The 21,070-nt window shown below is 44.2% G+C and overlaps 1 protein-coding gene across 3 annotated transcripts; it reads left to right on the top strand.

Annotated features, from left to right (window-relative positions):
• The first annotated feature begins 445 nt into the window (after window positions 1–445).
• mpripb (myosin phosphatase Rho interacting protein b) lies at window positions 446–20,919 on the top strand. Of its 3 annotated transcripts, none has more exons than XM_085903172.1 (24): window positions 446–1,453; window positions 4,194–4,271; window positions 4,507–4,572; window positions 6,843–6,994; window positions 7,062–7,146; window positions 7,237–7,411; window positions 7,642–8,077; window positions 8,894–9,020; window positions 9,481–9,567; window positions 11,334–11,390; window positions 11,483–11,551; window positions 11,631–11,720; window positions 11,804–11,913; window positions 12,030–12,591; window positions 12,731–12,868; window positions 13,999–16,521; window positions 17,857–18,004; window positions 18,078–18,195; window positions 18,327–18,486; window positions 18,558–18,668; window positions 18,732–18,818; window positions 18,923–19,094; window positions 19,258–19,343; window positions 20,222–20,919. In XM_085903172.1, the coding sequence occupies exons 1-24, from the start codon at window positions 1,331–1,333 to the stop codon at window positions 20,291–20,293; spliced, it is 5,832 nt and encodes a 1,943-aa protein (XP_085759298.1). In that variant the 5' UTR covers window positions 446–1,330; the 3' UTR covers window positions 20,294–20,919. The 3 variants fall into 3 exon arrangements, with proteins under 3 accessions (XP_085759298.1, XP_085759299.1, XP_085759300.1); XM_085903173.1 differs by having other exon boundaries at window positions 454–1,453; window positions 13,999–14,058; XM_085903174.1 differs by lacking the exon at window positions 13,999–16,521 and having other exon boundaries at window positions 455–1,453; window positions 20,222–20,918.
• The last annotated feature ends 151 nt before the right edge of the window (window positions 20,920–21,070 follow it).

Raw genomic sequence — 21,070 nt, 5'->3', positions numbered from 1 at the left:
GTTGAACCTGTTGCTTATAATAGCCACGGCTGGAGTCAGCCATGAATACTCACATATGGTGCACAGTAGCGATGTGAAATATGTTCCAGTGTCGCCAGCATGACGACAGTTCCCCTCATGAATCAAGTCCCATCTTTCAACAGATCTAATATCATGTATTGTACAAAGTAGTTACACTTCTCTGTCTGATGCACAGCTCCCACTGTAATTCAAGCAACTAAATCTCAAATGAATACATTGCACGAGAAATGTTTGCACCGTTTGCTTCAATTAGTGGAGAGAGTTCTCCATGACAGCAAACCTGCTCAGAATGCCCTGAGCATCCAACAGTTCCTGGCATCACCATTCTAGCAACCTCACCCTATTTTTTTTTAATTGATTTGATTTTTTCACCCTGACAATACCGCCTTCGCCCGCTGGACGGCGACATTGAGCAGATCTCGCGAGACTTCCTAGCATTCCAGGCTGTTGAGCTAAATCGCTCCTCATCAACCCCCTCGCTCCGTTTGGGAAAGAAGAAAATAAACCTACTGCAGCTAGCTAGCCAAGCTAGTTGTAGAAGCAATCCTTCAACATTTCTTTTACGGCCAATGTTTGACTTCGTTGTGCTCTTTTTGCTTGTAGACGTTTTATCTTGGGGAGAAGAGGCACCTGGAGTCATTTGGTGTTTGTGAACATTTCTTTTTCCAAGCTTAGTGAAGACACCGACCGGGACAGGATTCCTTTAGCATTAGCGTCTCTGCGAGCTAGCATGCTGGCTAATAGCCTGGGTGAACTTCGCATGGACCAACGCCTGCGACTGGGATCATAACCTGCTGTCTGACCGCACCCCCGTTTTTTTTTTTTTTTTTTTTTTTTTTTTTTTAATATTTCACTTCTTCACATGGAAGTTAGATGTCGCCCGTTGGACATCATCGCGTCAAAGTTTGATGGCCATACAAGTGTGCTAACTTTGTTTTTGTGGCCACCGCGTTATTGATTTGGGGAGCCACTGGCGAGCTAACAGGATATTAGCCTCGCTCGCTTTGTGGTGGACCGAGAAACGCATTCATCACCGATTGAGTGATGAGCAGGGTGGCTTGATGGCAGCTAATTATTTCTGGGGGGAAAGGAATTGGATAAAAGCAACCAGGCGGAGAATTGTATAAAAACAACCTTTCGAATAAGTAGAAGCCGGTTTTGGTCATTGTTTTTGGAAAATGCATGGAAGCGGCCGGTCGTTTTCAAAGTTGGAGTAGAAGAGAAAGACAAGTAAACAGCCGCAGGATTACAATTGCACTGCTGCTTAAAAGGCACCCAGAGAACATCGGGCAGAACAAGGTGAAAGACCATGTCTAGCGCCAAAGAAAATTCCTGTAGGAAATTCCAGGCCAACTTTTTCAACAAAAGCAAATGTCAGAACTGCTTCAAACCTCGGGAGTTGCATCTTTTGACCGATCAGGATCTGACACAGGTAAGGAATTCTTTTCGGAAATTGTAGCATTTCCACCTTTCAAATCATTGTTATTATTGTGAATAATATTCGTGCAAAATTGGTGTTTACATATTACCACTCTTGTTGAGCCTCTTAGATGCATGGGTTATGTTCACGAGCCAGTTTATTAACAATGAGGTCATGTCTAATAGTCTCCATTACAGAAACAGACATCAAGCTGAGTCCACTGTCGTCATCTATGGTGCAATGGCGGATTTGCCAAATCATCTGAGTGATTTAATTTCCTTTTCATCTTAATCTAGGTGACAATGTTTGTTTTCACATGTAGAAAATGACCAATTGTAAGATGAAGAAAGACTTGGTTGACTGATGAGCAAAGATTTGAGTTGGGCACTCAAGGTGTGTTTTGAGTTGCTCTTTCACTCTCTGATCAAGAGTTTAGTCTCTGGTGTGTCCTGTAATTGATCCCAGATGAGGAGGCCATACAGGATGGGCCCTTGAAGAAGGTTCAAGTGCCAAAAAGCAACGTCAGCATCCTCTTCTCTCCTCATCCAAATGTACAGGAAGAAACTTGTTCCAATCTCTTTTTAAATGTCTTGCCCTGTCACAAAGCTATGTTCCCTGGCTAGTTTAACACTGTATTACAATTAACATAGTTGGAATAGGAATCAAGCATACGAATCCATTTTTGTCAATCTCGGGGACTCCTTTCGATCACGTTAATGCATGCACAATTTCACAGAAGCGTTTATTTTTCATGTTTTTCGAAGGCTACTGCTATATACTGTAGATGTCAAGGTAAAACCATGTCATGGGCTTACTGTGATGTAAGAAATCTCCTTTGAAACAGATAGCACGTATGGAAAAGCCATGTCAAAAGATGAGCACAAAATGTGTCCAATATAAACAATCTGCCAGAATGCTAGAAGAAAGGTTGACAGTTAGGGGGTGGACTCTGGAGAAGTGCTTTCATTACAGTCTGAGTATTTGAAAATGAATTATAATACCTCCACAAACTTTGTGTCTCCCATTTCACTTCCCCCCCCACCCCCCCACCCCCCCCCCCCCCCCCCACCCCCCCCGCCTTGGCAGCCCATGTTTGGTCGAGGCTTGTGGGATCAATCACGCTGAGGAGATGGGAGGGAGGCTGGACAGTGATGGAGAGAGAGAATTCTCTCTGGGTAAAGTTGACATGTAGTATGTGGGGGAGAGGTGGGCAATGGCCTGGGGCGGGGAAGGGGGGATTAAATGAGTGGGAGTTGGAGTCACACGGAGAGAAAGGAAGTGTGGCTTTGGGAAAGGCGAGCAGAGGTCTTACCGGCTGCTTTGCAACTCTAGATAGATAAATGGCAGGCCTGTCGATATAATATAGAGCAAATGTTCCAATGCTCATTTGTTGGGTGGCTTGAACAGAAGAATGAAAATGCTCATCTAAATGTTGAACCAAATGGTACACGGCACATCAGTGCATCTTTTCTCTCCCACCCGCTCGCTCGCTCGCTCCATGTGAACTGCAGATTAGTGGACCTTCGTTACCTCACGTACTCTGAATTATGCTTTAACTACTACATCCAGAAGAGCTTAGTGCTCTCCAGCATGTTATGTAATCAAGGGTTACTACACCAAAGGCACATTCAATTCAGACTTGTCTCTACTGGAAAAAAACAACGTTGTACAGTAGCGGGGGAATCGCGGAATAGCAGAGTTTTCTCTTTTAACAAGATGACATTTTTGTCAAGATTTCTGCTATTGTTTCATGTCATGTCTGTAATTCCAGGATACTCACACACTAGCTTGGTTTATTGCATAGAAACAAGCTTAGACATGCAAGTGTGTAGGAAAAGGTGCCTGCTTTGCTATTATCATACCTGTCATGTACCATATGGCAAATGAAAAACTACTATACCTCCTCTGCAATAACAAAACAAGTTAGAAAAAGTGGTAAAATTGTTCTGTTGTTTTTATTGTAAATTGCCTTGGGTATTACGCTGACTGTCGGACACGTAATCACTGAAGAGAATTTTTGGGATGTCCCAGGTCTGTAGTGTGTCATCAAATGAGCAAGCTATGGCTTGGTTAATATGTAGTCCCAGCTCAGAGTTGTCTAACCGATGGGAGGGAGGGGTGTGGGGGCGAAGACACATTTTGCAATCCATAATAGCTACTATCAGAACTTGAATAGGTGCAGCATCCAGTCAGGTCCTTCAACTACATTTCACAGCTTCACAGGTTCAAGCACAAAATGTATAGATGTGGTTGACGTGTTGCAAAAGGGGACTAATATTATAAATGAGTAATGAATCATCAAACTCTTTTAATGTCAATTTTTAGTTTGTAGTAGGTAGTGCTATATTAAGGCTTTTTGAGCTCGACATACCGAACATTCACAGTCTTTGAACTTTCAAATGAAGTAAATTTGCGGTCAAATAAGTCCAGAAGTAGAATCATGAGCATATGGCAAAATAGATTGAGTTTATTTCTAGTATTCCATCAGGCTGGCTTTCGTTTACCATGGTGAAACTGGGGTGGCTCCGAAACATTTCATCAAAGAGAGTTGATTGCACTAAAAGGCCTTGCTGGTTGGTTTGTGTGGCTTTGAAATGCAATGCAAGGGCAGATGCAACATCTGGAGCCCCAAAAGGTCTTTGCTTATATTCACACTGTCCCAACCCCCCCCCCCCCCCCCCCTTAGCTCAAGTTTTAATTATTACCTAAATGGCTCTTTTTCTCCCTTCCTCCCTCCCTTCCTCTTTTACAGGCTAAGCCCATTTATGGCGGATGGTTGTGCTTGGCTCCTGAGGGAACCGATTTTGACAATCCTATGCAACGCTCACGGGTAAGTGCGTGCGTGCGTGCACTCTATTAGATCATAAAAGATAGCAAATCCTCATTAAATGGTATATGTTACGGACAACAGGGTAAATGACAAAAATCTCCCCACCAATGATAATTAATTCCAGGTCAGATGGTCACTCTCATGAAACATTTGTCGTCCATTTTGTATATTCTTAACTATAAACAAATGTATGTCAACATTTCTTGAATAATTCTCATTTCTCCCCTCCTGACAGAAATGGCAACGAAGATTTTTTGTTTTGTACGAGCACGGTTGTCTGCGCTTTGCCCTGGACGAATCGGTAAGTACTAAAACACGGCGAAACGTGCTTCACAGGTTTGTGACGGTCGTGTGGGAAAGAGTCATCTTGAAATGGGTTCCTCGCCGCCGCATACTGGCTGCTTAGGCATTAGTGTAAACAATGGGAGTTCACAGTTCAGGTCAAATGTATGAATTGTAAATATCTGGACTTTCTCATCCTAATACTAAACCCTTGTCAAGTGTTACTTGAGTGTGTTTAAAATGAAGACCCAGCTTGTTAATAGTCAGACTAAGGCAAAGGGCCACATCCCATATTATTCCGTCCCATTTATGTGCCACTGATTCGTTTCCACTGTGTTTCCAGTGACACCCAGGCTGGTGTGCAATTGTGTTTTCCTCTCATTGTAACAATGATTCCAAAACTAGCAGCCTCATTGTCCTCCGGTCTTTTCATCTCTTCCAAAAGGCAGGAAAAGTGGGTCAGGAGAATGGGCCGCTTCGTGTTCTGGACCTGTAAGATAGGAACTCTCCAAATCCACAGAGCGCATATAAGGGCATGTTTAACGGTCCTTTTGTCATCGGGTTCATCCGTGTTTGCGCAATGACTCTGGCCTCCCATTTCTTTCTTATTGCACAGCCATCCGCAGAAAATCTCAAGAAAGATGCAAGCATGTCTTTTGAAATTGAATCTCCCTTCAACATTTCTTTTTTAGGTTTGACTTCATGTAGGATTTTACTTCCATTTATAAAGGGTGTTTTATTCACATAGCCAGCCTTATTTTCTTTTCGACATCTGTATCGTCTTGCAGATGAAAGGTCCGGGGAGTTGATGACATCATCACCTGTTGTTTTTCACCCACGAGATAGCAGGATGTGGAGTGAAGCAATGACCTCTTTAAAAAGTGGATGGAAGGAAGGAAAGATGCTCTCTCGTTGAAAGCGGCATTCCTCTCCCATTGCCCTTATTTGGTAACCGGCATGAGCAAGAAGAAGGGAGTTCTAGCCCCTTCAAAAACCACAGAAGAAAACTTTGGATATGCCTCAGACCCAGACATTCCACACATGGCCTGCCGCAGCAAGCAGCTCAGCATGTAACACAAATGTGCATTTTAGAACACATAAAATTCAATTGAGGGGAGATACACATTTTAGTCTTGAAAGAAAAGCAGACCACCCTTGAACGCAAATAAATATGAGAACGTGCCAAGGGCGAAGGTGACCTTTTCCTTAATGATCTGAGAATAATTTATTGATAGTTAATTTAGGCGCTGTCCATTTAGGTTTAGCTAATTTAAAGAGTATATGGTTAATTATTCCCATAGTTGTTTAGAAAAATTGTTTTATGTTTATTGTGGTTTTAATTGTCGGTGACCTGTGGTACGTATCTAGTGATAAGCAATAAGTCACAGCCACTTACAAGTTTGTGAAAAGGGTGGGAACTAACCCCAAAAGATCAGCGCACAGTATGCAGATCCAGTATTTACCTCACTGTCCGTGTCGATGTAGTTTTACCAAGCACGCTGAAGGGTTCCGTGGACTTGACAGCTACCGCTACTTATGTTCAGGCTTGACTGTTCCTTTCAAGTGGAGGAAATTCTTTCATAGGGGCGAAGAGGCGGTGCGTAATTGCCTTATTTGGCAGCCCCCAGGGGGGTTCGGGTAGATCTTAATAAAGCTTGATCTGTGTTCAGTGGCCTTAAAAGGAGCTGAAAAGCGACCCAGCACCTGTTTTACATCTGTAGCAGCCGTAACCCAACAAAGCCTGATAACAGAGCCGTCGGATTTAGTGCAGACTTACAGAAAGGTTGGGAGGGGGGTTGTCTATCTTGAGAAATATTAGTTATTGGTATTGTGGTATTCCACACAAGTGTCAAAACAGTTCACCGGTTGGCTTTTTGTATCTTTGTTGGCAAGCATTAGAGACTTCGGACTGAGCTGGGCTGATGATCACACTCACAAAGCAGCTTTATTTTGGCAGCCCATCTCTTTTTTTTTCTTCCCTCCCTATGTGTGCCGCAGTTGAAATGAATTGTGCGGTTGCCATGGTACTCTGTTGATAAGAGCCACAAATGTGATTTACCATGACCGACAACTGCTCGATAAAAGACGTTTGCTCTGCAACCTTCGGTGACACCGAAGCATGTGTATTTTCCATCTTGTTGGGCGCGTCACCCCTTCCTCGCCCATTTCTTGTTTCAACTTCCATATTTGTTCATGTTTTCTTTGATTTTGCGGGGGCAACGCTATGTTAACGTAGTTGTCATTCTTTTTCACTTACTAAACAGCGACTGTTTGCTCGTTCCCTTTTAGCCAAGCACACTCCCCCAGGGCACGGTAAACATGAACCTGTGCGTGGATGTCATCGACGCGGAACCGAAGACGGGCCAGAAGAACTCCTTGTGCATCATCACACCAGAGCAGGAGTACTTCATCCGAGGAGAGAATAAAGAGATCATTAATGGGTATGTTCTGATTGTACCTTTGTTGAGGGGATGACGTTCGAAATGGCACTTGTCGACCTCCGTTCAGGTGGTCTGAACAACTGGTTGTGTATCCCCGCACCAATAAGCAGAACCAGAAGAAGAAACGTAAGGTGGAGCCTGCAACCTCCCAGGTAGGCCTTCTCATGCTTTCCTGGCATACCGACCACTGATTTGCTGATAGGCTAGCGTTTTCAAAATAAACACATCTCACTTGGACACAGGAGCCAGGGCCAGCCAAGGTAGCGGTGACCGGCTCAGGTATCCCAGAGGCTGAGAAAGTCCCAGACTCCAGTTCCATCATTTGGCAGGAAGAGCTCAACCAAAGAGAGGCTGAAGGGGCGACAGTATGGGCCCCTGCTGAGCTGCCCTTAGGCTCTCCACCGCGTCATCCAACAGGCAAAAATAACATCTTTTAAAATGCCATAGAAAAATGTCCATGTTTTCTTTTGTAATACCAACCCCGGAGTGTTTTTTTGCAAACAGAACATTCTTGTTTTGTAAATATGGACTTGAACTATGGGAGAAAGGTCATTATCAACACACAACATTCCGTCATCTTCAGTCGTGATCAAATGACTTGCAATGTACGAACGAGTGTTTTAGATTTTGATTTGACTGTTTTGTAGGCGAATGTACGTCTGGCAGACAGGGCTCCGATGCAGGCTCAGTGAATGGCGACGAGGTGGATCAGGGCCAGCACGGTTCTGTGCCGCAGCCGCCCGGTGGCCTCCTTTCCCCTAGCGGTTCCTGTTCCAGCCTGGGCGGTGTACCCCGCTGTCTTTCCCCCGCTCCCAGTGACCCTTTCCCGTCTGGCAGCTCGCTGCTGTCCAACGGCTCTCACATCAGCGGTTCAGTAAGCTCTCTAGACTCGGACGCCAGCGGCAGCACCGTGACCAGCACCGAGAGTCACCCAGCCACCCAGAGAGGGAACCACTCGTACAGCCACCACGACGCGCCGCGATCCCGAAGGCTGGAAGCTGAAGCCAGAAAGGCGGAGAAGAGGAGCCGCTTTAGGAGCCCTGAGAGGCACGAAAGGGAGGCTCTTCTCAGCCCAGAGAGGAGGTCAGTGTCTGAAGGTCGCCAGGTCGCCCCTCCGGTCTTTATTTTGGAACAATTTAAAAAACGTGAACATTTTGCAGCACTCTGGACAACAAGCTCAATGTCCCCTGTCATCGTCATTCTTCGACACTGAGCGAGCAGTTACGCGATCATTTACTGGAAGCATGGAATATAAATCTACAAAGTGTACTTTCCATTGGGTAATCTGCCCGGTGGCCCCCGTACTGCTAGTGGAGAGGTTAAAAGTCTCACACCCACAGACGGCAGCTTTTTAAACAAACTGAGCAGGGGGTTGGGGAAGTCATCATTTTCCTCCCAGAGTCAGCTTCCTGCTCAATTTAATCGTTGCCCCTCGCTTGGCGAGGTCAGCCCCAAATTCGCATTTCTCATTTCCTGACAACTTTCTAACAGAGGCATTCATATCCTAAAACAACCCCTTATTTTGCCGCTTCCTCCCAATTGTTATGAACTCGTGGTTAGATGCCTTCATCTTCTCTGAAGCTCTTTTTAGCGCATAGGAGACATGAAGATTGCTTGCATCGATATGGCCGTATTTTAAGACTACATCATAGTTTCAATGTGTAATTTACAATTTGCATGGCACGGGCCCTGGCGTCATCGCAACAATTTCATTTTTGTCCAACACAGCATTTGTGGGGTGGCTGTAGACCAAGCTTAATTTACCAAAACCGTATAGCGCGCACAAAATGAGGAAAATGAATACAACTCACTCAAAATAGGTCATACTCTATCAATGATATGAAGCATTTGCTATTTTTGCTTGACTGACCGTTTTGACATGTAAATGTTGATTCACAGTCGATGTGGTGTTATTGAGAAGCTGGAGGCCCTGGAGCTGGAGAATCCAGAGAAAATGGAGGTGGACGATTCAGGGAGGACTGGAGCCAGACAAGGCCGCAGTGAGCACAGACGTTTCCACAGAGAGGTATTTTACTTGCTGCATCTTTGAGCTAGGAGAAGTTTTTTTTTTTTTTTTTTTGTCAGTGCTTTAAGATTTTTGTATGTTTTTCCTTGACGCCTCCCCCCGCCATCTTTTCTTCATACTGTCCTGTCTTTTTTGTTTGTGGTTCAAAGATCAGCCGCCTGTGCTGTATTCATTTCCAGTTTCCATTCTGTGGTGGGATTCCCCTGGGGATTGTGCTTCCTTTTCCCACCATGCCCCCCCCCCCCTCTCCATGCTATGATGGTGACTGTTTTTGATACTGTTGAATAGATTTCGCTTGTTCTGCCAGATGGTTTCCCTTCATGCACCTAATTGTGACAAAGATGCTGGGACCGCTTGCACATATATTAGACTTCAAGTTACAGCTCAAGCAAATGCATTTTAGAACATCATATTCATCCAATGAATGTCGTGTGGTCACATCTATATGTGTGCTCCTCAGGGTCAAAGTCTGGATTTCGCTTCGACGCTGCCGCCACTGAGGAGAGCCAAGTCCCTTGACCGACGGACTACCGATTCAGTCATGACAGTGAGTGTTATCGCTTCTTGTTATTTTTTTAAACTAGGCTTTCTAAAAAGCATTTTTCCACATCGTTACATAAATTCTAATGAATATATATGATGTGATCAAATCATGTTCCCCCTCCATTGAATTGTCCTCCGCCATTGTGATTTGTGCTGAACTTTTCTTGAGGTATTTAGGAAACTCCACTCAGGGTATCAGATATGCTGTACTGAGAACGTAGCCTCACACTTTACAATGAATTATTATTATTATGCTGATGTCTGCACTGCCACCTCAATGTCACCAGCTTCTAGCGTCAGTGTGCTGCCCAAATGGGCGTGTTGGCACATTGTTGGCATATTCCTGTTGAAGTGCAGTATTTTGTTTTCTTCTATTTAAAGCACTCATTGTTGAGTTCACAAGTTGTGCCAAAATAAGCTGGTACTGTTAATAGGCTCTCATGAAATCCATCTGTACACGTACGTAAATGGTTATGCCTTCAGCAGCAAGATGTTGAGCAGAAAAGGCAAATAGAAAGCCCTAAGGACATGCTTTGATGGGAAAATAGGAAGAGAAATAAAAAAATAGGAAGCTTTGATGGAAACTCATGATGTGATTACCTACAAGTGAAATGTGCCAGTTAATTGTGGAACCCAGTGTGCTTGTCTCTCTAGACAAAGCTGCTTCTGTTCTGCTGGAAAGGATCCAGGGTTCAAATGATTTACTGGCATTGAGACCCAAGCTTTTTGGGTTTTTCAGCCCATTTTGCTGAGGTGACTTTTGGTGGAAATGAAAGCTTTGCTGCACAACACAGTCACTCATAAGCATTTGTTGACATTTTTTCTTGGGATGACCTGATGGTTTTATGATTTCTATTTTTATAGTTTATTGCATTTCTCCTCAAGACTAGTGTTGCTCTGGTGTGATGGTATTGCCAAGCCTCCACCTCTCCGTCTCCTCTCCTCTCGTCTTCAGGTTACATGCTCATTCTGATTCTTCTGTTGCAGATTTTGCCTGCATTGTGCTTTCAGTGCCGTTCTGCGTGTGTGTGTGTTTGTGAGACAGGTATCACTTGTTCTATGCTCAGCGGAACACAGCGCTAAAGACAGCACATACTTTTCTCACTGAGAAATAAATGTGGTCTTTTCTTGCTTACTTCAAGCATGAAATGTACATTTTAAGTTAATTTGAGTTCCAAATGAAACACGGGTTACCTTAAAAAAGGTACATGATATCGTCTTCTGTTGAGCAGATTTGTCACCCTTCTCCTCAAGGAGGATTCTTTTCCAATTGTGTCTGTGTTGTGTTTTGAGCGTGTTCACCGCATTTGCTTTCTGTGGTCACCAGTCACATCTTTCCCACCGTGTACAACCACAACGGTTTAATAAAAGATGATCAAGCGTCGGATCCTGCATCCCCAGCTGGATTCTTACCGAGCAAAATCTGATGAGGTGGAACTTGTACCTGACCAGTGGTCCACTTTCAAGACCAGTCTTATTCTTGAAATTGTCCGAACCGTTGGTCATGTCAACTTCTCCCCCTACTTAAGTGTGATTTGACTAAGCATGTGGCTTACTTGTGCTGTTTTCCATATTTTTAATAGGAAGTGCACATTTAATATTGGGTTGTTTGTGAGTACTTTGATCAGCTTTTTTTTTTTTTTATTTTTTTTTTTTATAAATAATGTACTTCTAGCTCGAAGTATTTGTAAAATAAAAATGTGTTCATGTCTGTATAAATTGACATCGCAGTTCTGTAAGTTTTTTTCTTTTTTTTTCCCCCAATTCTAGCCGGATCTACTGAACTTCAAGAAAGGATGGATGGTGAAGCTGGATGAGCAAGGACAGGTAGTTGACGCACATATTTTCACACACTTTTTTTGACAAGGCATTTTCAGCATCAAGGCTCAACCACCATGTTTTTCTTGTATCTGCTGTAGTGGAAGAAATCCTGGTTTGTTCTGACAGATCACAGCCTGCGATATTACAAGGATTCCATTGCAGAAGAGGTGAGTGTTTCTTCAGTTTATTCTTCATGCTTATTGAATTTACGGTTCAGTTTTATTTTTATCTACATTGATGCTTCAGGCTTCTGATCTGGATGGTGAGATTGATCTGTCAACATGCTACAACGTCACTGAATACCAGGCTCAACGCAATTATGGTTTCCAAATACAAGTAAGAATTTGAGTCAAGATTACAATTTCGTCTTTATTTATATGCAGAATGGCATTTTTAAGGATGTGTTTTTAAAATTTTAGACTCAGGAAGGAGTTTACACACTGTCGGCCATGACAGCTGGTATACGAAGAAATTGGATCCAGGCAGTTATGAAGAATGTCAGACCATCTAATGCTCCTGATGTAGCAAGGTGAGTGAAATCCCGTCAGTGCCGTTTCTCCATTTTTGAGAAATCATTTGAATGGGGAGTTTTATTCGAAATGACATTCTCGTCCAATCGGTCTTAATCTTTTCACTGTTCTCCAGCTCGACGGATGATCATGGTTCTTTTTCTCCTCTGGAGGGGCTAGTGAGGCCAGACGTGACCCAGGACTCTCCCTCATCCGAAACGTCATCTGTAGAAAGAGAATCCACTCCAGCCGTTATAAAAAGCCGAGCACGTGAGCGTAGGCGAGAGGGCCGATCCAAGACTTTTGATTGGGCTGAGTTCAGGCCTATCGCCCAAGCACTTGCACAGCAACGGGCGCAGGAGGCCGAGAGCCTTCGGGCAGACCTAGGAGAGCTCGAGCGTAGTCGGCGAAGGGAGGAAAGGCGAAAGAGGTACGAGGCTGCCACCAGCTCGTCCACGGAGCCCTCGTCGCTCAAAGAAAGCGGGAGAACGGACATTCAAAGCGTGGACAAATTGCCGGATTCATCAGGTCATCCATTTCTAGAAAGACATCAGAAAGTAGAGGAGGTGATTGAGCAACATTGGAAACAGGTGGAGAAGACGCCCATCCGGGAAGAGCGAAGGGTAGCTCTGCCTTCAACAGGTCCCGCCAGAGAGACTGTGGAGCTCGAACACCTGCTGGAGAATTACAAGCAAGGGGTACGTTCATCTTGGGGTTTTTTTTTTGGGTGCATATTATTGTGGCCGACACGCAACCCATTTTTCTGGAACCTAAAAATAGTGAAGGAATTGCATAGTTTAGAATCCGAATCCAATGTTTTCCTTTCTGCTTCTCCAGATCGAAGAACTTAAAGCACAATTGGAAGGCTGTCACCAGCAGCTGCTTGACTCCAACAAGCACAAGCAGGAGCTTGAATTTCAGCTGAGAACAGCTCTTGACAGAGAGCAGGACGTACGAGCAGGTTACATATCTCCGGTGAGTTTATTTTACGACTGCATTCCACTTTTAGTCACCATTTTATTGTTGGATGTTAAGATTTTATACAGTTGTTTATTCTCTATTTGATAACATCCTTTGCATGTGTTAATATGTAAAAAAAATTAATAATAAAAACAAATAAATAAACCAAAGAGGCGACCAATGTGTGCCTTTGCATGAGTTCATTGCATGTTAAAGACATTGATATCTAATTATTACATTGGCTTCTACTTGTTAATCTCTTCTCTGTTTCACACTGTAGGCTACCAAATAATTTGAACTCATGCGCTCATCGGTCGGTAAATGGGAAATGACCACCTTAAAGTTCTCTTTCTCGTCCAAGTTTCTGACAGTACATACATTGTTACTCAGTTGGATTTGATTGCGCTGGGGTTCTAAACGCGTTGCCAATCTATTCGTCGATTTACTGGTATAATTGTGTATGAATAACATCTTGGCTGTTTTCTGATTATGTGCATGAATATAAAGCTGTCATTGTCTATTAACTACATCAATTCATTTGCAAATATTGCCAGCATGGTTTTGCAAAAAACATTCATATGGGATTGCTATTCTTGTGTGTATATGAAAGGATGAGTGTTGCCAGAGCAAGGCCTGTTTCGTCAGTTTATTCTATATTTTTCTACGGTCGTGGTTGAATTGCAGTTTTATGCCACTGTGGTGGAATGTACTTGAGGAAGTTGTAGGGAAAACCAGTAGGTTTACCTTGGCTGATGTCAATCCACAAAGCACTGCTTTGGTGTCTAAGGAGCTTGGACCAACCGGAATACTGTGTTGAAAAGTCTTGGTATGCCTTTCATCCTTTAAGTCATCCATTTAACTCAAGAAAACTAATATTGCAATACTTACCACATGAAGTAACCTTTAACTATTTCAGAAGCATGCTCTTGGAACTAACACCTGCCATCAAATATTTCCTCTTGAATTGTAGTTAGCACAATTATAACCAACAATTGTTCAGTGCTTTAAATTGTTCAATGAAACACATTGTCATATGATAGTAATGGTAATGATAAGAAAGAAATGAGAGAACATCGTTATGATCAATCAAATCTTTGTGTGTCCCCTGCTGTGTGTTAACCAACTCTTTGGTCCCCTTTTCCAAGCTGGAACACCATTTGGGTCTGGAGGCTGATGTGACGCCCCAGATGAAGAGGCCAGAACTGGTTAGTCCTCAAGCACAAAGTTTAACAAAGAAGTACCAGGAGACCAAAGAACTCCTGAAGCAGCAAGAGTTGAAAAAGCGCAATATGCAGGCACAGCTTGGCCTTTCACTTTCTCACCACCCTCTTAAGGAACCTTATTTTTCTGAGCCCCCAAAGATACCCGCCCTGGAAGGCACTATGCCTGAACCTGTCCAGCACACACTTAGCCTTTTACTCCTGGACAGTACAGAAGCAGTTCAAGAACTCAATGACTTGACCGCTGGCAAATATCTGACTGTACAGGAACTGACAAAGCTGCTAAAATGCCATACGTGTAATCAAGAAACAGCCGAGAAACAACCATTTCTGAAGGTGCTGGAGACCTGGAAATGTCAACAGGAGATAGAGAATGAGATGATTAGAAAGAGTTTGGCCCGAGCCGGAGAAACCGTTCGGGAATACGAGTCCCGTCTTTTAAACATGGAGGGTTTGGTGGGGAAGGTTCAGAAGCCCCTCTCGAGAATTGATAAGCATTCAGAGAGCAAAGAGCAGACCATTGGAATTCTTCAGCAGAAGATAGACATTTTAACAAATGAAAAGTGTGCATTGAAACAGAGATGCCAAGAAATAATGAACCAACTGACTGAGGCAGACCGAGAAATCGACAGACTGAAAGCCGAGCTTATCGGCCGTCAGTGTGTCCAACAGCATCTCGTGATGGACGAGATGAAAAGACTCAAGGCTGACCTGGCCCAAAGCCAGGCTAATGCCATTGACAGAGAGTATTTTGAGAGGGAGCTGGATGAGAAATCACGGAGGCTCCGGGAAGCTCTGCTTACCATAGAGCAGCTTGGCAACACCCTAAGGGACACGGAGAAAAAACTGCAGCTGAGAGAAGCCACCTTGAAAGGTCTGGGATTCCAGGCAGATTATGTGGACGAGGCACCACACCTGGAGCAGGAGCAGCTTAAAGACCTACTTGAAGCCTCGCAGGCCAAGTTATTTGACACTGAGAAAGCCCTCCGTGCCGCACAACAACACTGTATTGAACTTGAGTCCAGGAACCGTGAATTAATGGCATTGCAGCACAAATCAGAGGAGCTCCATCAAGAGAAGCTTAGAGAGGCAGAAAATCAAATATCGACGCGACGAGACAAGTTAGAAATGAGGACAAGTGGAGGTGAAATGTCTTTAGATGTTGCCTGTGTTCAGGAAGGAGCAAAGGATGTTCATGGAGGTAGTTTAAAGCAAGTCGCAGATGAGCTTGAGAAGAGGTCAGAGGCAGCTCATCAGGTTTTAGACATGTTATCAACGGGCAAAGTTGATGTCGAGAAAATGTTGAATGACTTAAAAAGCACTTTATGTGTCAAGCAACGCCTTAGTTCTCGAAAAGAAGACCTTTTTTGTGTCAGTCCAAAAGACATGGGCTTGATTTTAGAGGCAGAATTCCTGAGCCAGATTCTGAGTACCACTGAAATCAAACAAGAAGAAACTGGCGTTGACTGTCAAATGGGTTTGGCGCAAGAGACTGCTCGTAAGTCCTTAAAGCTTTTGACGAGTCAGATTTATACAGACGCGGCAGCCGGAATGGCTGAGTCAGACTTCTTTTTGATGTATAACTGGCTCGATGATGAAACAAACAGCCTCATTCTTGGAGAATTAACCGACACATTGAAGGCAAAAATTGCATCGAGGCTTCAGTCGGCCGAAGATGACGACTTTGTGTCTTCCGCGCTGGCCAACTTTACCTTTGGTCCAAAACAGAAGCAGTCTTCGGAGTATCTGCTCGATGCACTTCAAGATGCTTGTATGTCATATGTGATTATTAGGCTGCGGGTGCAGCATGAAAAAGAGCTGATGAAAAAGCCCACCAAAGTTGAACTTCACGGGTGTCCAAACTGCCCGCAATTGAGAAAGCTTGTTGAAGATCTGCAGACCCAACTGGCAGATCATCACGCACCTGTAAAGAGGACATCAGAGCCAGAAACGTCGATCCACATAAAAGAAGAGCCCGCTGATCAAACCTGTGACATGACACCACGTGACATGATAGCCAGACATGAAAAGGAGCTGTGGGAGGTCAAAGACAGCTACAAGCAGGAAGCTGACAGACTGAAGAAAGAATTAGCTGAAGCCAGTGAAACGCTTTGCTTCCGCTCAGAGGAGAACGCCAGAGAGATTGATTCACTGACCAACTCCATGGAGGACCTCAAGGAGAAGCACGAGTTGGAACAGATGAACCTCATTGCGAGGTTTAACCAAGAGCTAGAGGAGCTCAGGAGCATGATCGCTCCTTCAAACCCAAACAAGACATCTACAGCTGAGGAGGGTCAGTTCCATGGCCGGACAGCCCATCTCAAAGAGTGCATCCAGGAGCTGCTGACGCAAGTTTCAGTTATGACCCAGGAGATGAGACGTCGCCAAGAACAGGGCGAGATAACCACTCTGCGGCTGAAATACGAGAAAGACCTGGAAAATCTAAAGGTGGAAGCGTTCCTTGTCCTTACCGTTCGCCATCTGTGATGCCTTGTGTTCCTTTGTGGCATTCCCAGATCCCCCCCCCCCCTCCTCCCCGTGCATCCTACACTTGCTCCTTCTTCTAACCGGTTTCCTTCTGTGTTGCATGAACTATAACATCCATTGAGCTTATTCTGTCATTGGTGCCATTTTTTTTAACCCATAAATTGATTCTTCAACATGGAATGAAACGGATGGTTTTCCCCGTTCTGTTGGTAGATTAGTTGATTGATGAGATAAATCATTTCAGAATTTTTTTTGTCCAAATTTTTGAACCAATTTTGTTTGGTAATTGATAAGATACTCAAGTCTTTGGGCATTTGGGTCTAATAAATGTTTTGGGATTTTTTTTTGTCTTAACTTGATCATAGATCATTTTTACTTCTCATTGAATAGTTCCAATTTAGTTTTTAAATCGTAATAACTGAAGTTGCTGGAAGCTTTAAAGGGCCCTCAACACCAAAACTAAAGTTTTTGTCTTTTTACGTTAATGGCACTGAACAGGTGTTGTTGCTTACTCGGTACATTTAATGATTATCGTTTTTGTTTGGGTTGAAGTAAGTCCACTTATAACTTAAGCGCTTTAGTGAGTTCATGCCCACGTCATGACCGAGAATGTATTTACTTCCAGCATACAGCGTCTGGCATGCTTCTAAATCAAGCCTATGCTCGGTCTGATGTCAGAGCAGGAAGTTTACGTTTGCTATCGGGGAGGATTTTCAGCTTCTCACAGTAGGTTCCTGGAGCTTAGCTCTCAGGAGATTTTCTTGTAAAAACAGACTGGACCGCCGTTTCCCCTCCGTGGATTGAGGCACGGAGAATGGACCGCGGTCTGATGTGCAGCCATCGATTGAGCTCGCAGATTAGCGTCAGTGAATAGAGCAACGGAAGCACAACGTGTGTTTGCTCGGGCTTGTCGAAACTTGCACCGTGACAGACTGCTGTGCAGTGCTTGTCAGTGTGTGAATGCGGTTTGGGCCACAATAAAAAATGCTGACTCATAAGCAAAATCAGATGGTTGTTGAAGAAAAATGACAGCATATACTTTTGTCTTTCATGTCTATGCATTTCTTCATTGTGCCTTCATTGTGTATCCTGGCCATTCCTCTTAACACAGGCTCAACTTGCTCCTGGCTAACACGCAGTAGCTTGCGAGTTCTTTGCCGGCTAATAAACGGGCCGTCCGTTGAGGTCCTTGTTTTCCTGCTCGACTCCTAAGGGCCAGAGAGCCTAGCCTGTTGCTCCTTTTGGATCTGAGCCATCCACTCACTCACTCACTCTCCCTGTATTGACCTGTCCCAGGCAACTTGTGAGAGGGGCTTTGCCGCAATGGAAGAATCTCATCAGAAGGTGATCGATGAACTTCACAAGAAACACCAAAGAGAGCTTGAGAACCTGCAGGAGGAAAAAGAAAGACTGTTGGCGGAGGAAACCGCCGCCACCATTTCTGGTGAGGCTTGAACATGAAAAAGCTGTGCCGACTGAACTCTGTGGTCAAACGAGACTCTTGTGTGTGATCGTAGCGATCGAAGCGATGAAAAATGCCCACCGGAACGAGCTGGAGAAAGAGCTGGACAAGGCTCGGAAGGCCAACAGCAACGTGGAGAACGCAGACATGGATGAGATCCGCAGACAGCATGAGTATGAGAGCTTTTTTTTTTGTTGCAATATGTGGCACCAAATTCAAAAGCCTAAACTAAGGATTGCACTGCTCATGGGAAGTTTGTCTTTCCTCTCTCGCTTTCTCACTGTGGTATTGTGTTGCACCGCAGAGAGGAACTGTGCTCCTTTCAGCGAGAAATCGAGGTGCTGTCAGAGCAGTATTCCCAGAAGTGCCTGGAAAACGCCCACCTGGCCCAGGCGCTGGAGGCAGAGAGGCAAGCCCTCAGGCAATGCCAGCGAGAGAACCAGGAGCTCAATGCTCACAACCAGGTACAACTCTCTGCGACAGTACACAATGCCCCGTCCCGTCTAAGCTCGTCGCGTGCGCCCGCCGCTTTCAGGAATTAAACAACCGTCTGGCTGCCGAGATCACCAAGATGCGTTCGATGACTTCTGAGGATGGAGCGGGAGACGCAAACGCGATTCAGGGGAAAGAGCTCTACGAGTTAGAAGTACGCTTCTGATGAGTTTCATACAAGAGAAGCTTTTGTTTTTATCATCTGCTTCTTTTCCAGGTAATGCTAAGGGTGAAGGAATCCGAGGTCCAATACTTGAAGCAGGAAATCAACTCTTTGAAAGATGAACTCCAGGCTGCACAAAGAGTACGTTACGTCTTCATTCGCACCGTTGTTTTTGGAAGCCTTGTGTGTCCCTTGAAAAAAAAAAAGTCACGCGTCGCTCGAAATGCCAAACGTTATCATTTCAGGACAAAAAATATGCGACAGATAAGTACAAAGACATCTACACCGAGCTGAGCATCGTCAAGGCCAAAGCCGAGCGGGATCTGGGCCGGCTCAGAGACCAGCTGCAGCTGGCTCACGAGGCGCTCGGTGAACCATCGCTGGAGGAAGTGGACCGAGGAGGAGGAGGAGGATACGGTCGGTAGCTGTCCTCGTGTTGTCACATTTAATATTTGAGGTTCTTTCAAAAATGAATTCACTCATGGTTTCAGTCGGCGCTGTACAGTAGGTATAATTGGCAATGACAATTGTAAAAGCAGTCTTTTTTTTATTTTTTATTTGTGGTCATTTTCCCTCGCAGACATCATGAAATCCAAAAGCAATCCTGACATTCTCAAGATGGCAGCTGCCGCGGCCAAACGTTCCGAACGCACCATGAGGTCAAAGGTGGGTTTCCTGGTCATGTTCCTCATCCCGTAGTTGTTGATGTAAGATTTCTTCGAAAAGTGCCTCAAACTGTCCAACAGTAAATTGCCCCAAAACAATTGACAGTGGGTGAGCACCCAGTGTTCGACTGCCATCTACTGGCCGTAGTGGTCGCTTGCAGTTTGCTACAGCCTGCTCTTGTGTGACTCCATTCAAAAAAAAAAAAACGTGTGGTGCCCAGTTGACTCCAGAGCACACTAACGCACACTTACCGGTCTGTTTTTGTCCCCAGTCTGTGAATCGCGACATGCCCTGGGACAATTAGTGTTGCTGAGGACGTCTTTTAGGTACGACGTGTGTTTTGCGTAAACCCTCTCGTCGTCCGCCTTTCATAGCACCAAACAGATCGGAGTCACCCCTGCACAAATAAGCACTGTACATATGCATGGTGGTGAAGGACACTGTGATGGAGTCTGAGTGTGTGTGCTTGTGTTTGTCTGCCGCCGACAACAATTTTGTCGATTAGAAACCCGATGTGCATTTTGTGAATGACTTGCTTGCAGTGCCACTGTGAACCCTAAACTAACTGGTCTAGTCCATTTCTGGATTTGTTTCCCACATCGGGAGCAAACTAGTAAAACAACCAAGGTTTTGACTTTATGAGTTACAACTTTGTGGCTTTGGTAAGTAGGAGTACTGGCTTCAACCGCTTCCTCAAGACAAGCTAGATTTTGCTCTATAAAGTGTGAGTCTGTGAAGGAATGATGATGGTGCTTTGAATTTGAATCCTGCTAAGCATAGGATTTGGCATCCTCCAATTTATAGTCTTAACTGGCAAAGTTTTTTGAAGACTCGATATGTTTCAATTGTAACAGCTGCTGTCCTTTGAATCCCAACAGAGTCTAAAGGAAGGACTGACACCTGAGCAAAGACTCCACCTATTTGAAAATAAGGACACTAAGGAGTTCTGAATGTGACACGCCCCCCCCCCCCCCCCCCCCCACCACCACCTTGCTGCATGCTTAAAACTATTTTAGCTCTGTAATGGCGTATTTGGTAACACTACACACACTGGTCACAAAACAAACATGTATTATTAAAGGACACATGGTATGAAGTTTGGATTTCATGTTTAGAATTTGCATTCCGTGCACTTCAGTTAACTGTGACGTTTTTTTTGTATTTGTCCGCCCCCCCACTCTTTTCATTGTTTTACTGTAAATATTGTTTTAAATGGAGCATCTGCCACGCACGCGTACACTAAAACTATGACTGTGTAAGCTACTGTTTTAACTCTTAGACTGTTGCGAGCCGAGCCAAGAATGTGACGTCCAAACGACCCAGCATTTTCGGCCACTAATACATGCAGAATACGTAGGAATGAACGGTTCTGGCGTTCAGGTCGCTCTGTCGGCATTCCAGCACAGATGGAAGTGGGAAGAGAAGTACAGAGTTGCATGTTGCTCCATCGCATAGATGTTCTCTGCCATCCTCCCCCACGGAAAGACTGCAGCTGAATGCACATGGATGAGGTTCTCTGACTACAGCTGAATGCACATGGATGAGGTTCTCTGACTAATATATATATATATATATATATATATATATATATATATATATATATATATATATATATATATATATATATATATATATATATATATATATATATATATATATATATATATATATTACATATTACATTTTATATAGTTTTTTTTCTCTCTCACTGCATTCATTGCTCCAGC

This window comes from Syngnathus leptorhynchus, chromosome 22 (assembly GCF_054491065.1).
Source record: "Syngnathus leptorhynchus isolate UIUO chromosome 22, UIUO_Slep, whole genome shotgun sequence".
Taxonomy (NCBI): Eukaryota; Metazoa; Chordata; class Actinopteri; order Syngnathiformes; family Syngnathidae; genus Syngnathus; species Syngnathus leptorhynchus.
The sequence above is the reverse complement of the archived record's forward strand: the minus strand, read 5'-3'. Positions and strand labels throughout refer to the sequence as shown.

Bases quoted from the DNA above. Each gene is read 5' to 3' on its own strand.
- mpripb (XM_085903172.1), top strand. From the start codon at position 1,331: ATGTCTAGCGCCAAAGAAAATTCCTGTAGGAAATTCCAGGCCAACTTT. The intron at 18,669-18,731 runs GTACGCTTCTGA...CTTCTTTTCCAG, and splicing joins AAGAGCTCTACGAGTTAGAA to GTAATGCTAAGGGTGAAGGA. The intron at 18,819-18,922 runs GTACGTTACGTC...TTATCATTTCAG, and splicing joins AACTCCAGGCTGCACAAAGA to GACAAAAAATATGCGACAGA.